The sequence below is a fragment of the Pipra filicauda genome, unplaced genomic scaffold (assembly GCF_003945595.2).
Source record: "Pipra filicauda isolate LSUMZ 115617 unplaced genomic scaffold, ASM394559v2 scaffold109_size3271384_pilon, whole genome shotgun sequence".
Classification (NCBI taxonomy): domain Eukaryota; kingdom Metazoa; phylum Chordata; class Aves; order Passeriformes; family Pipridae; genus Pipra; species Pipra filicauda.
The window spans coordinates 2,247,060-2,263,037 of record NW_024103540.1 but is presented as its reverse complement, the minus strand read 5'-3'; the positions used below and the strand labels follow the sequence as shown (position 1 = coordinate 2,263,037).

General features: G+C 56.4%; 1 protein-coding gene across 1 annotated transcript; it reads left to right on the top strand.

The window, feature by feature from the left end:
- The first annotated feature begins 8,017 nt into the window (after positions 1–8,017).
- LOC113986114 (maestro heat-like repeat-containing protein family member 6) lies at positions 8,018–15,598 on the top strand. The gene is made up of 18 exons (XM_039380990.1): positions 8,018–9,351; positions 9,592–9,656; positions 9,771–10,088; positions 10,377–10,524; positions 10,766–10,830; positions 10,945–11,157; positions 11,325–11,473; positions 11,637–11,784; positions 12,035–12,222; positions 12,312–12,449; positions 12,730–12,844; positions 13,015–13,152; positions 13,396–13,608; positions 13,743–13,898; positions 14,056–14,157; positions 14,550–14,652; positions 14,929–14,985; positions 15,283–15,598. The coding sequence occupies exons 1-18, from the start codon at positions 9,237–9,239 to the stop codon at positions 15,444–15,446; spliced, it is 2,595 nt and encodes an 864-aa protein (XP_039236924.1). The 5' UTR covers positions 8,018–9,236; the 3' UTR covers positions 15,447–15,598.
- Positions 15,599–15,978: the final 380 nt, after the last annotated feature.

Sequence of the window (15,978 nt, the reverse complement as noted above, 5' to 3'; positions counted from 1 at the left end):
TCTTTCCTGAGGAAGAAAAGAGCCAAACCCAGTGTTGGTAGTGCAGATGACAGGGTTTCCTAGGCACGTATAGGGCAGTAAGAGCTTTCTGTCCTGGAAAGTTTTGTCTGACAGAGATCTCTGGGCATATCCAGTTTTGGAACTGTTATCCAAATACTGGAGGTGGGATCCAGAAAGACAATGACAGTGCCTTTATTTGTTAAGGAAAGCATCTAGCCCCATTGGTGGTGCTGCTGCTGCTCCCGGGAGGTAAAAACCAGCAATAGCTTTCTTTCCTGAGAACTTTTGTGTTAGAGCAATCCCTGGTGGACATATTCAATACTGGAGGCAATATCCAAATTTTGGTGATGGGCTCCTGAAAGTGGATTGCTCCCTCACAAAAAGTGCTATGAAAGAAAGCTGTTGCTGAGCTTTACCTCTCCTCAGTGGCCTATTGTCTGCACCACAGACAATGGGGATAGCCACTTGCCTTCCAAAATAAATGTATTTCTTTTTGCTCTGGCACATTTTTTTTGCCAGTAGTGTCTAGAAATTTTCAACTTCGGATCTGCACATTGCGTTTCTTGGATAGTGTCGAGGTCCATTTAATTGTTTAGCAAGTACACAGCACCATATGGCAGAGTTCTGAATGGTGGCAGTGGGAAGGTAAAAACCAACATCTGTTTGTCCGGGCACCTTCAGTGGGAGAGCATTTTGTGGAGGGCTTCGGTTTTGGATCCTGACTCTGTGAGAGTAAAAGAAAGGAAAGCGAACAGTCTCAGTGTTGACAGTGGTGCAGTTTATAGGCTGCAAAAAAAAGGTGTAGTCCAGCACTGGCTCTTTCTTCTAGGACCTTTTCTGTGGGAGCAGCCACTGAATTTTTTTAAGTTTTGGATATAGATTTTGCGAGAGTGGAAGAATTTGAGGGTACGTACAGGAAAGAGCGAAGACCTGTGTCTGGTGCAGTTTACAGGCTGCAAAGGGAAGGTGAGGACCAGTGCTGAATTTTTGTTCTAAGATCATCTGTATATAAGCAGTTGCTGGCTGTTTTAAGTTTGGAAGCAGGGCTCTGCAAGACTGAAAGAATATGATGGCACAGGGAGCTGAAAGGGAAGGCTCATAGCTCCAGGGTGTGTGGTGTAATTCAAGGGGTACGAGCTAAAGGTTGAGCTAGCAAGAGCTTTCTCAGGCAACATCTGTTGTGACTGAGATTTTTTTGCTGGATATTTTCAGTTTAGGTACAGGATCCCTAGGAGTGTGAAAGAATGTGATAGGACATGGAAAGGAAAGTTGATTGCCTCACTGTGTATGGTGCAGTTGCTGTGAATGTCACTGTGAATGTGAAATCCAGTAACTTTTCTCTCCTAACACATTTTGTGGCCCTGCTAAAGTCACAGTACTGGGCTTTGCGAGAGAGCAAAAATGTGAGGGTGCATAGAACAGAAAAGAAAGAATCATGGCACCAGTGTTGTGCAGTTTAACGGCTGCAGGGGGAAGGTGATGCCCAGCACTGTCTTTTTTGTAATAGGACATTTTTTGTGGGAGCAGTTGATAGAAGTTTTAAGTTTTCAAGTTGAGCTCTGTGAGACAGAGAGAATGTGATGCTACATGCAACTGAGAAGGAAAGTGCAAAGCTCCAGGGTATGTATTGTAATTCCAGGAGTATGAGACAAATGCAGAGATAGCAAGAGCTTTCTCAGCTGGCACCTATCGTGACCAAGACTTTTGCTGGATATTTTTAGTTTAGGTACAAAATCTATGTGATTGTGAAAGTATGTGAATTTCCAGATCTATTCAGTTTTGGAGGTATTATCCAAATTTCTGAGGTGGGCTCCTGAAAATTATAGAAAAACATGTATTTTGGAAAGGAAAGCAGTCAGCCTTCGTGTTTCGTGGTTCAGATGACAGAGTGCCCAGAGGAGATAAAGGCCAACAGCAGCTTTCTGTGGTGCCTCCTTTTGTGCTTGAGCAAACACTGGATGTAATCAGTTTAAAAGCCCAGATCCAAATTTCAGAGCTGAGCTTCAGAAAAGAATGGCAGTACATTTATTCTGGCAAGCACTTAGCCCCTGTGTTTGTGGCTATTACCTCTTCTGGGCATGCTGTCATTTGCACCACTAACACTGGAACTAGGTGCTTGCCTTTACCAAGGAAAGGCACTGTCATCCACTTTCATGAACCACTTGCAAAAAATTGGATTCCAGATCCAAAATTTGAATATGTCCGGGGATGGCTGTCACACAAAAGTTACCATGACAGAAAGCTATTGTTGGCCTTCACCTCCTCTTGACAGCCTATCACTTCCACCTCCAGCACTGGGGATACCTGCTTGTCTTGCCAAAATAAATGTGTTGCCATACACTTCAGGAGAGCCAGCTGTATAATTTGATCCAGCGTCTGAAACTAAATACATTCAGAGATTGGTCCCACACAAAAGGTGCCAGGAGAGAGAAAGCTGTTCCTGGCCTTTACCTCTGCTGGCCACCCTGTCATCTGCACCAGGTGCTTTCCATGTCAAAACTGAAGTACTGTCAGAATTTGCTGTAGTCTATCTCTGAAATTGGGATTCTAACTCAAAATTGGAATGCATCCAGGGATTGCTCCCACAAGAAAGGTGACAGGACATAAAGCTGTTGCTGGCCTTTGCCTAACTTCTCGGGCAGTGTATTATTTGAACCACCTAAACTGGGACTAGGTTCTTGCCTTCCCAAAACCAAGGGATTGACATCACCTTTTGTGGCTGGATTAAAAGCTGGGCTTGGCAAGAGAGCAAAAAAGTGAGGCTGCACTTTCTAAAAAGGAAAAAGCATGGCACCAATGTGTTTTGTGCAGTTTATAGGCTCCAGGGGGAAGGTGATGCCCAACACTGTCTTTTTTATTCCTTCTCAATTGTATGTACTATCTCATTCTTTCACTATTGCAGAGCCCAGCTCCAAAACTGAAAACACGCTGCAAAAAGCTCACTCACAAAAGGCCTCAGGTGAGAAAGCTGCTGCTGGCTCCACTTCAACTCTCACCTCCCAAACTGCACCAAACACACTGGTGCTGTGTGCTTTCCGTCTCAGCTGCACATACCATCACATTCTTTCACTCTCTCAGACTCCAGCTCCAAAAGAAAGAGCCCAAGCTGCACTTTCCCTTTCTATAGCATACAGTAAAATGCCCATAAAGTGCACCCCCAACGCTGGAGCTATTAACTTTCCTTCCCAAGTATACGTAGCTTCACCGTTGCATAACCAAGATCCCAAAATGGACATCTCCACCAACAGAACACACGCAAAAGTCACCAGGACAAAAAACTGTTCTCGGGTTTCACCCTCCCAGTGTCGTCTTTCAACGCCTCCACCAGATGGCGATGGGTACCTGCAAAATCATTAAATGCATACGGCACTAAACCATCCCAAATTTAAAATGTTCAGTGGGAGCTGAGCCCAGACAATGAACCCAGAATCATATCCTTGAAGATCAGCTCAGACACTTCTGATCCTCTTGAAGGGACCTCCAGTTCATAGTTAAAAGAAGTGAGCAACGAATACTATGACAAGGACTAAAGGGGCCCTGCTTACAACCAGGTGGGGGAAAGGGACAACCAGATCTACTGGACTGTGTGGATCCAATGGCCTGGCACATCAGATCCACAGGAGTATAAGGCTTTAGTTGACGCTGGTGCACAATGTACCCTGATGCCATCAAGATATGTAGAGTCAGAATCCATCTCTATTTCTGAGGTGATGGGGATCCCAACAGCTGACTATACTGGAAGCTGAAGGTGAGCCTGACTGGGAATGAACAGTAAAAACACCCCATTGTGACTGGCCCAGAAGGCCCATGCATCCTTGGCATAGATTACCTCAGGAGCAGGTATTTCAAGGACCCAAAAGGGCATCACTGGGCTTTTGGGATAACTGCTGTGAAGACAGGAAATTAGACAGCTGAATACCTCACCTGGCCTCTCAGAGGACCCTTCTGCTGTTGGACTGCTGGGGGTCGAAGAACAACAGGTCACTACCTACTGCTGATCACTACCATAATAGTGCAACGTTAGCAATACCACACCAACCTCGTGCTTATGAAGGGGTTCAAGCTGCTTCAGAAGTGATTGGCACCAAAGCACAGCTCCTCCTGGCACCCTGACTGCCAGTGCTGGGCTGGATGTTCAAAGGAAAAGTCCCGTCGACACATCATGCGACTGATGCCACGTAGAGTAAGTGGATCAGTCTAATCACACAGCAAGCTTGGATAGGAAATCCCAACAGCCCAGGGATCTTGGAAGTCATCACAAACTGGCCCAAAGGTGAAAATTTTGGACTATCATCATCATCATCATTAGAGGAGAAGATGACACATGCTGAGGAGGCCCCACCATATAATCAGCTACCCCAAAATGAAAAGCAATATGCTCACTTTACTAACAGTTCCTGCCCTATTGTAGGGACACATTCGAAATGGAAAGCTGCCATATGGAGCTCTACATGGTGAATCACAGAAGTTATCAAGGGACAAGGGGGATCAAGTCAGGTTGCAGAGCTGAAAGCCATCCCACTGGCTTTAGAGATCACCAAACAAGAGAAATGGCCAACACTCTACACTGACTTGTGGATGGTAGCAAACGCTCTCTGGGGGTGGCTGGACCGATGGAAAAAGACCAATTGGCATCACAGCTGTAAACCCATCTGGGCTGCTGAACTGGGGCAAGACATCACTGCCTGAGTAGAGAAGTTGACTGTGAAAGACCATCATGTAGATGCACACATACCTGAGAGTTGGGATACTGAGGAGCATTGCAATAATGGTCAGGTAGGTCAAGCTGCCAAGATCAAAGTGTCTCAGGTAGATCTGGACTGGCAGCACAAGGGTGAATTATTTCTGGCTCAGTGTGCCTGTGATGCCTCCGGTCATCAGGGGTGAGATGCAACAAAGAGGTGGGCTCATGATCAAGGGGTGGACTTAACCATGGACACTACCTCCCAGGTTATCCATAACTGTGAAACATGTGCTGCCATCAAGCAGGCCAAGCAGGTTAAGCCCCTGTGGTATGGGGAATAACAGTCAAAATATAAATTTGGGGAGGCCTGGCACATTGATTACATCACACTCCTGCAAACCTGGAAGGTAAGAGCTACGTGCTGACAATGGTGGAAACAACCATTGGATGGCTGGAGATATAGCCTGTGTCTTACACCACTGCCCGGGAAACCATCCTGGGCCTTGAACAGCAAGTCCTGTGGTGACACAGCACCCCAGAAAGAATTGAGTCAGACAATGGGACTCATTTCAAAAACTGCCTCATAGACACCTGGGCCAGGGAGCATGGAATCAGGGAGTGGGTGTATCATATTCCCTATCATGCACCAGCCTCTGGGAAAGTTGAAGGGTACAATGGACTGTTGAAAACCACGTTGAAAGCAATGGGTGGTGGGACCTTCGAACACTGGGATCTGTATTTAGCGAAGGCACCTGGTTAGCTAACACCAGAGGCTCTACCAATTGAGCTGGCCCTGGCCAGTCAGACCCCTTATGTACCATAGAAGGGGATAAAGTCCTGGTGGTGCCTATAAAGAATATGTTAGGGAAGACGGTTTGGATTAGTCCTGGGTCAAGCAAAGGCAACCCTATCCATGGGATTGTTTTTGCTCAAGGACTTGGATGCACTCGATGGGCAATGCAGAGGGATGGGGAATTGTGACGTGTACCTCATGGGGATTTGATTTTTGGCTGAGAACAGTCTGTAATGTTGAATTGTACATATAATATTGTTTGCTGAATGACACTGACACTGTATGCCACAAGTACCATGGACAAGGAGGATGGACTGCTCCAGATACACCAGTCAGGAGCTCCTGATGCAGCTTGCAACCACCCCACAGCACAGCAGCCCTCCTGCCCTGGAAGACATCTAGGATGGATAGAACCCACAGTTATGGATTTGGTGAACCCAAGAGACATCCTGGAGGGACAGATATTGACTATGGAAATATGGAAATTATACCTGTGCTTTTATATATATATATATATATACACAAACACACATATATAGTTGAAAGGTGTAGGATCTGGGCATGACATAAATGGTATAGAATAAGAGGTGTATAATTTCATGGTTGTGATCAGGACAGAGTTAATTTTTGCAGGAGCCAGGAAGGGGCATGGCTAGGATACAGAGGTGGTTATATACCACCTCACATCATTTTCCAGGGATGGGGGAAGGGCTCTCTTCCAGTTCATTGAGTGTGGCAGTTGGAGCAGTCAGATAGCAGATAGCGCTGGTTCCCTCTCTTATTGATATTTTAACTGTTACTTGTTTTTCCTATTCTACTGCTGTTTCCAGTAAATTGTTCTTATCTCAGCTCCTGATCTTTGTGCCTCCAATTCTCCTCTCCATCCCTCCACAGGGTGAGTGGGAAGGGAGAGTGAGCAAGCGGCTCATGGTTAGGAGTGGTTCGGTAGGAACACTGAATTGGGGAATACAATTCCTAAACCACAATGCTGGGGGACTGCCTTCGTCTTTATGCCACGCTAGCACAAGACTGAAGACGGGAGCAGGCCCCTGTGCTCTGTGCTGTTTCCTGGGACCAGGGTACCTGCAAGGTTTACCTTGGATATGGATGAGGCTGGGATTCGCTTAACTCTTCCTTCTCCCCACCATCAACTCCTGGCAGAGCTGCCCCATCACACCAGGACCCTGGAGGAACCATGGGCAGCAAAGGGTCCTCTGGACAGGGAAGGTCTTGCCCTCACTTCTTTGGGCAGAACAGAGAAGAGAAGGGGAGGAGAGCAGTGTCATGGTTTAGGAATGGTACTCCCCAATTCAGTTCTCTCACCAGGACTCCAAACCACACTGTTGCATTCTCTCTCCCTCCCTCCCTCTTCTGCCCTCCCTGCCAGAGAGGAGGCACAAAAGCCAAAGATCAGAGGCTGATAAGAACAATTTACTGGAAAGAGCGATAAGAAAATGAATAATAACAGAAAATATCACTGACTGGGGACAAGGAGGGGAAGGGGACCCTGCTGGGGCACGTCCGCTGGGTGCTGCCGGCGAGGGGCAGGGGCACAGGCAGGGCTGTGGGCCAGCCCGGGCCCCCGCGCCTGCCCAGGCCACAGAGCTGTGGCCCAGAGCCCGCTGACCCAGAGCTCTGGGCCCGCAGAGCTGCTGCCAGCACGGAGAGGACGCGGGGCTCCTCGGGCAGGGCCGCGCAGTCGCTGCTGCCCAAGCGGCTCCGCGCCACAGACAGCAGCAGCAGGCTGTGCACAGGAGCAGCAGCACCCACAACGCCTGGGCCTCCTCAGCGAGGCTCCCACACCGGCCAGGATGCTAAAAGCAGGGATGCTGTGGGCACAACTGCACGTGGTTTGGCCAAAGGCTTCAGGAAAAGTGGCCACAGCGGCTTTCTATTGACTGCCCAGCCTCACAGCAACAGTGGCCAGCTCCAGGGGCAGCCTGTCATCCTGACTGACTTCCCCGGCCGTGCCTGAGGGCAGATTCACCTTCCACACTCAGGCATCCCAAGGCACTGGCACTGGGGCCATCCTTAGAGACTGGGATGGGACATGAGCCTTGGGCTGCAGCTGCTGAACCTCTCCTCCAGGCAGGCACCTTAAAAACACAGGCACGGGCTTCTAAACTCAAAATCCAGGCCTTCCTGGAAGGGAAGGAAGAAGTACCAGAAGCCGAAGCAGGGCCTCATACCATGAGGTTCAGGCATGGAGGAAGTGCATGCAGCACTGGGGGGTCTGCTGCAAAAATGGCCCAGTTCACAAACTCAGGTTTTGCTGCTAGAGGATCCTACTTTGGCCTTGCTGGAGCCCATTCCCTACCAATGCACGGCCCCTCACTGCTCTTGGATCAAGTGTCCCGGACCCGTGGGAACACGTGTGCCCCGTGTCCATGCGAGAGCAGCAACTGGTAGAACACGTCTGCTTCCAGCATTTGTCTTGGCTGCTCCTTCAGTGGGCTGGCACCTTAATCAGAGATACGCAACAAGTTTGCATCCCAGAGTTCTCCCTATCCCCTTCGCTTCTCCCCAGTGCTCTGCATATCAGCTGGCAGTCGCAATCGGACCCACAGGACCTGGAGCTTTAAACATCAGACCGGGCAGATTTATTTTGCAGAATGCCAGAAGAAAAGTCCAACTAACACAAGGAAACTGGACAGGATCTCTGAGCAATCTGATCTTCCTGCGAAACTCAGCAACTGATGGTGATTTTGTGCTGCAGGTCATCACTTCCATGCAAAAATCATTCCTGCAAGGAGAAACTGCTTCTGCCTTCCCCCCAGGGCACAGCTCTTTGGGGCAGGAGGCAGGCACCACCCCTGCCAGGACTCGGGGCGGTGGCAGGCCTCCTCGGGCGAGAACTTGCCAGAGCTGCTGATTTTGGTGCAGCCCCGGCCAAGGGGGTTGGAGCGGCATTGGTGCCCTTGCCCTCACATTCCTTCGGTGTGTCACAGCCCCGTGTTTGGGAGGGCCACCAGCCGGGACTTCTCCCAAGGAGCCCGTGCCAGCTTCTGTGGAGGCCCCGTGCCCTTCCCGCTGCGCCTGCGTTGGCAGCCGAGGGGGCTCCTTCCGCTGCTGTGGGCAGGCACAGCAGGGGAGGGTTTGCTTAGTTTTTGAGCTGGGCCTAAAGTTCATGTCCAGCTGTCTTAGATACTTTGGAGAACGGACTCCTTCCGACCCGGGGCAGGTTGGCCGGGCGGGGGGAGGCCCCAGGGCAGGTGGCAGTGTGTCACAGGGCCTTTGTGACACGGTGGGCATCGCCGATGGTGTGCGACGGGGCAGGGTGTCACAGGGCCCTTTGTGACACGTCATGACATAGTACTGGTGGTGACGTGGCCACGCCTCAGTGCTCCTCGGAGCGTGCGACGGGACGGACGGGACAGAGCGGTGCTGTGCGGAGCCCCCGTGCAGCCAACTCCTTCCTTGTTGACCCGAAGCGTTTTGGAGGCTTTTCTGCGGTGCAAGCGCCCTCGAGGCCAGATCGCGGGACTTGGTGACACGGAGCTTTTGCGAGGTGTCTCCGAGCCCTGTGGCGAGTGCCCTTGAGGCCACACCGCAGGACTTGAGAACCCATACCCTTTCCTAGGCTTTTCTCTCGTTCAGTTGCCCTTGAGGCCAGACCGCAGGATTGGTGACCCGGAAATTTTCCGAGGAGTCTCCAATCCCTGCCGCAGGTGACCTCGAGGGCAGCCTGCAAGACTTGGGGACGCAGAGATCTTCCGAGGCATCTCTCTCTTGCAGGTGCCCTCAAGGTCAGACTGCGGGATGGCGGGAAGACGCCTGAACCTGCTCAGGCCCTTTCGGACAAAGAAGGAAGGCCCTGGGACTGACCCAACACAGCAACCTGAAGAGGTGGAGCAGTCCCAGCCCCTGCAGGAGGGTGAGTGGCAGGGCTGGGCCACAGGGCTGGTGGCTGCAGCCAGATGGACCTCTTCCCATCCCATCCCCTGTGGACATATCCAGGGAAGGCGAGGGGGGAAGAGGGGCCAGGGCTGATCCCCCAGCAGCTCCTTGTACTGGGCAGCCCGGGGCTGGCCCTGTCTGTGGGGCGCAGGGCTGGGCTGTGTTCTCCGGCCTGTCCCGCAGCCCCTCAGCTCCAATCGCGCTTGCTCTTTGCCAGATCCAGGCCGGTACCGGACACCAGAGCAGGACCGTGCCCGGGGCCACTTCCGCAGGGCAGCACAGGTACCTGCAGCCATCGCCACCTGGGCTGGGGCTGCTGTCACTGCTCAGCCTGGCACCGCTGGCGGAGCTCTCCATGGCACATCCCCCTCTTCCCTGCCCTTTGTTCTCCTGCAGGCCTTTGTGAAATTCTTGAGCGTTCGGCATAGAAAGTGCAGGATCACACCAATTGAGGTCATGGCGCAGCCTGACCCCACGCCGACCGAGCTCAAGGTTGACCCCGATGTCGGCACCGCGTCGACTGATGGCACAGCAAACCGTGACACCGCGGTGACCGATGGCACGACAGCCTCCAACACCGCGCTGCCTGAGCTCACCCCGCAGGCTGACGGTGCAAAGACTGAGGGCATCGTGGACGCTGACAGCACACCCGTTCAGCACCTGCCCGATGATCCCAGTCTGGAGGTTCTTGAAGAGGAAGTTATCTGTGTGGAAGTAAGCAGCCTGTGGGCAGGGACTGTCTGGCCCCTCAAGCCGGGTCTGCTGGGCCCCCTAAGCCTTTGAGGCCCGCACAGTGTGGTGGAAAGGGAGGCACTTCTGGAGGGACAGTGGGCAAGTTGCTCCCTCTGGCAGCTCTCCAACTGCCCCATGTCCCCTCCTGGCTGCGGGACTGTGGGACTTGACGACCTGGAGCGTTCCGAGCACTCCTCTACTGCAAATGCCTTCAAGGCACTTCGGCAGGACTTGGTGACCCAGAGTATTTCTGTGGCATCTCTCCTGCAGGAAGCCAAGAAACCAGACAGGGGCATGGAGCGGAGACCTCCCAGGGTGCCCAAGCGGGCGCGGGTGAAGAAAGAGGAGGAGGAAAGCCCTGGGCCTGCCCCCGCACAGCAGCCTGAGGAGGCAGAGCACTTCCAGCCCCTGCAGAAGGGTGAGTGGCAGGGCTGGGCCACAGGGCTGAATGGCTGCAGCCAGCTGGGCCTCATTCCATCCCATCCCCTGTGGACATGCTCAGGGAAAGGGAGGGGGAAAGAGGGCCCGGGGATGAGCCTCCGGCAGCTCCTTGTACTGGGCAGCCTGGGGCTGGCCCTGCCTGTGGAACGCAGGGCCGGGCTGTGTTCTCCGGCCTGTCCCGCAGCCTCTCAGCTCTGACCGCGCTCGCTCTTTGCCAGATCCAGGTCGGCGCCGGACACCAGAGAAGGGCCGCACCCGGGGCCGCTTCCGCAGAGCTCATCAGGTACCTGCAGCCATCGCCACCTGGGATGGGCCTGCTGTCACTGCTCAGCCTGGCAGCGCTCTCAAAGCTCTCCATGGCACATCCCCCTCTTCCCTGCCCTTCATTCTCCTGCAGAGGGTGCGGAAATCCGTTCCTGTTCGGCGCAGAAAGGCCAGGACCTCACCACCCGAGCTCCTGGCACAGCCTGAGCCCAACCCGACCGAGCTCAAGGCCAAGGCTGACGCCCTAGGGACTGAGGGCATCACAGACGCTGACAGCACACCCCTTCAGCGCCTGCCCGATGCTCCCAGTCTGCATGTTCCGGAGGAGAGAGTTGCCTCTGCTCAAGTAAGCAGCCTGTGGGCAGCGATTGTGTGGCCCCTCAAGCTTGTTCCACTGGGCCCCCTCAGCCTTTGAGGCCGGCACTGTGTGGTGGGAAGGGAAGCACTTCTCGGGGGAAGCTGGGCAATTGCTCCCTCTGGCAGCTCTCCAACTCTCCCCTGTGTCCCCTCCAGGTGCCAGCTCTGGTCAGGTCCATCCACTCGTGGCTGACCTCCAATGTGTCTGCTGGGCACGTGCTGGATAAGACCCTTCTAGCACTGACCGAGGCACACCCCGTGGATGTCGCCATCACCCTCCTGCGCTGTGCCCCCTCGTGTGACAGGTACGGGCCCAGGCTGCCTCGAGGGCTCCGGGCTCACCAGCCTTTAGAGCCCATCACCCCCCTGCCCCTGAAAGCACTGTGGCTCCGTCCCCCGGCCCCTGCAGCTGCCCAGGTCAGGGCGCTGTGGTCCAGACCCCCCTGACGCAGAGCTCTGACTCCACAGAGCTGCTGCAACCATGTGGAGGACCATCGCCTCCTCGGGAAGGACACTGCAGAAGGTGCTGCCAACCCTGCTCGGCGTGATGGAGGACTGGCCGTGGTACTACACGCGCACCTCCGATGGGGACAACACAGACGTCTTTGCCCTGGCTGTGAGTTTCTGGAACCTTTGCTCGCCCCCAGCTTGCCTCTCTGGCAGCTCTCCATCCTCCCCCAGCACGGCGTCTCCCTGCCCATCTCCGTGCAGGCACTGGGCTGGAAATGTGGGCTAGCGGCAAGTTCGGGGGCACCGGGCCGGGCGCTCCACCCGAGTCTCCCCTGGCCTTCCCCTCCCACGCTCGGGCCCTGCCACATGAATGTCTTGGCACTGACCGCTGTGTCTGGCTGGTTTGTCTTTTGCAGGCAACTCTGGCACTGTGGATGATTGTCCAGGAGCCCCAGTGCCCGGGGCCTTTGATGGACTATTCCCCCCATCTCCTCGTGGATCTGCTCTTCCAAGTCTTCGTCAGCACAGAGCAGACGTCAGAGGAGGTCGACACGTTCTGGAGGGGATGCCAGGAGCAACATGACCTTCCCACCGACCCCAACAGGTGCTCCATGCCAGTCCTCCCCTCCCTCCCATGCCCTCGGGACTGGGGCCAGGGCTCCCAGCGTGACCTGGGCTTTGCTCTGCACACAGGTTTGCAGTGCTGACCATGAAGGCCCTGCTCTGCTGTCTCCACTGTGAGGATGTGGTGAATTCAGTGGAAGACAATCGTGGCTGGGCCAGGCTCCTCAATGCTCGCAGCCGCCACTACACAGTGACTCTGCTGGCCAGGTGAGACCTCCTTGTCCCCGCTGCCCCTGTCATTTCTGCCTCTGCACGGGGCACCCCACACCGTGCCCGTGGGCGTGGGCCAGAGGGCCTTGTCACCCAGGGACGTGGGCAGAGTGGAAAAGGCTGGGAGAGGTGGGTGCACAGGAGGAGCTGCCTCCCAGAGTGCCCCGGTCCCCTCCTGGGACTGGGTTGGTGGGGAAAGATCAGGCCTCTGTGAGTCCCTCCCAGGAGAGGTTTGCCCGCCTGCCTCAGGTCGATGCTACCTTTTTCCCCCTGCCAGGGAGAAGCGCCACGTCTCCAGGCCCTTGTGTTCCCGCATCACACTCCACCTGCTGGAGCTGCTGAGCAGGGAGGAGCCGTGCTGGGACCTGCCTGCCATGGCATTCCTTGTGGAGGTGAGCCTGCTGCCTCGCGCTGCCTCGCCGAGCTGCCTCCACCTCTCGGCCCTCTCGCGGCCGCAGCTGCTCGGGACGGTGCCGCGCCCTGTGCTGCTGCCTGGGCCCAGCCCTGTGCGGGTCCGGGCTCCTGCCGGCCGGGCACCCCGTCACTGCTCCGTGCCTTTCAGGTCCTGGACTGCCTGGACACCAGAGAATGCGGTGACAGGGTCCTGGAGATGCTTTCAAGGAACTCGGAGAGCACCAACACAAAGCGGCGTCAACTGGCGCTCCGAGTCCTCGTGGCACTCAGCCAGGATCCCGTGACGGTGAGAAGGGACAGTTGGTTGAAGCCGTGCTGGAATCCTGGGGCAGTCGCTTGGGCTTGGCTGGGCTTCGGGAGCTGTGGCAGCTGCTCCCAGCTCTGCTGCCTCCCCGTTCAGCTGCCTGAGTCTCTCGGGACAGGCCTTTGGCCTCCGGGCCCCGCGGCAGCACGTGGGGCTGCCCCGACGGAGCGGGATTGCTGGTGCAGCCGTTGGTGGCTTCACGGCACAGCATTGTCTTCCTCACAGGCCAAGAGCATCTGGAGCCTGAATGAAAGGCTTGTGCAGCTACTGGGGGATGCAGACAGAGATGTGGTTTGGATGACCCTCTCTGTGTTCAAGAACATGCTCTGGAGCAGTCTGTGGACACAGCGCTACAAGAGAGTCCGCAGCAAAGACCCCCTAATATCCACCCCCACCGGCCTGCAGTGGGCTGAGGCGCTCCAGCCACTCTTTGACCACGTAAGGCTCTGTGCCCCCCCGCCACGGGCTCTGGGTACTGCTGGGAAACTTTGGTCCCTGTGGATTTTCAGGCCTGTGCCCACTGGGGCCTGGAGAAGCTGCTGCTGAGGTCTTTTCCTCTTTCTTTCCACCAGGACGACAGCAGTGTGCGGGAGAGCTCCATGGGCCTCTTCACTCGTGTGATCAAACTGATCGAGAGAGAGGGAAAGAGGCCCCTGAAGCCACTCGTGTGCCTGAGCCTGCTCCCGCTCTACTTCCACCGGCATGATGAGAAGGTGGTCGTGAAAAGGGTGAGGACTCGTGGGCTCTGGTGTCCCGTGGGAGGGGGCTGGGCTGCCTCCTGGCCTGGCACCTCCCGGGCTCCAGTCTCCTCCTGGCCTTGGTCCAGGGACAGGGGTCCCCTGCCCTGGGCTGCAGTGCCATGTCCTGGTCTCTGTTGCTCTGCAGGCCTCTCGGAAAGCACTGCTGGATGTGACCAGGTTCCTGAAGAGGAGGGATCTTGGGCGCCTGGTGAACACAGAGGAGCCATGGAGCTTTGGCAAGTGCCTGGTAAGGATGGCCCCAAAGCCCCAGCCCCCGATGCCCAGAGTGTGGGGCTGGCACTGTGCCTCTGCCCACTGCTGCACCCGCCTGTGGGACAGCAGCCTGCGCCCCACATGCTGCTGCCTTCCCTGGGGCGTGTGGGCTCCTCTGCGGGCTCCTCTGCCCCCGAACCAGGGTGCCGCTGGAGCCCCGGCCCAGCTGGGCTGTGGGGCAGGGCAGCCCCGCCGCTCGCAGGGAGCAGCCGGCCCTCTGCTCCCTCCAAAGCCCGGCCCCAGCGGCTGCTGCCCGGGCCTCAGGGCTGTGCGGGCAGGGGAGGCCAGTGCTGGGCGCAGGCAGCGCCCGGCCAAGGGGCAGAGCCCCAGCCAACCCTTCCCTCCGTGCCCTGCCGCTCTCTCCAGCTGAAAAAGGACCGGAGCCGAGTGGCCAAGTACATGCACCAGGCCCTGCCGTACCTGCGGAGCCCACAGCAGCCCCTGCGAGAGGCAGCCATCAAGTTCATGGGTGAGCCACGAGGCCGCGGTCCCTTCCCGCCCCGCTGCAGCTCGGGCCCAGCCCCGGCTGCTGCAGCGGCAGCAGCATCCGGCCCAGGGATGTGCTGTGGAGCCCCGAGTGCCCCGGCGGCTGCTGCTGCCCTGGGCCAGCCCAGCCCTGGGGCGCCCCGAGGCAGGAAGGCCCCGGGCTCAGCCCTGCCAGGGCAGGAGGGCGTGTGGCCGGGCTGGCAGCGCCGCTGGGGGGGCAGCTGTGCCGCTGGGGCCGTGACAGGGTCTGTGTTCCCAGGGATCGCCGGGGGGTATCTGAGGGGACAGCCCAAGGAGCTGCAGCTCATCATCGATGGTGAGTGAGGGCACTGGGGGCTGGGGGAGGAGCACAGACCCTGGGCAGGCAGCTGCAGTCCTGCCCTGGCTGCGGAGGGCTCTGCTCCCTGCAGGGATGAGGGGTGGCGTGGGCAGAGCAGAGAGACATTTCAGGGGCACGGGGGGCATTGGTGGCCAGCGCCTTCTGCCTCATCCTGCTGGGCCCTGCTCCCTCCTGGCAATGGCAAGAGCTTGCTGGGATGGCCCAGGCAGGAGGGGCTCCTCGCGTCGCCACCGATCCGGGCTCTGACCTCGGCTCTGTTCCTCTCTGTTCCAGCCCTTCAAGCCATCCCAGACGACAGGAGCCCCGCTGTCTCAAACCTGGCGCTTCAAATCATCAACTTTGTTACAAATCTACAGACAGCTCCCTACCCCAGGTTCCAGCGGTTCCGAGACCGGCTCTGCAGGGCGTGGAATACCCGGCCTTCTCTGTGGGGCTGAGTCTGCCTGTGCTGCTGCAGCTGTGTGCAGAGTTGATGCAGGCAGCTCTGTCTGTTGGGGCACCTGAGCCTGTGGGGAAGACACCTCTTCTCTGCAAGCCCTTCCTTTTACCCCAGCGTAGGAATATTAAATAAATATTGTCATATGCAGAGGCCCAGGAGCTTCTTTTGGGTGCCCGGTGTCCACAGGGCATCGGGGAAGAGGGGAAAAAAGGCCCTTGTGCTCAGCAACACTTGCCCGGGTGTGCAGTGGGGAAGAGAAAGTGCCCAAAAGGCCCTCGGCCGTGGGGGGTTCTGCTGGAGCCTCAACACTTGGGGCAGAGTGGATGGGCAGAGCCTGGAGCTGTGGGAATCCCTGAGAAGCTGGTCCTTGGAGGTGGCCACAAGCCCCGTCCCGGGCAGGAAGCAGCATCTGTGGCTTGCCCGTGGGTTGCTGTCTGGATTGCTGAGGGCTGGGAGGTGCCTGCGGAGCCGGCTCCTGTGGAGCTCCTTCGGGGCTGCGCCGCTGCCGGGCAGGTTGGCGGGGCTGGGGG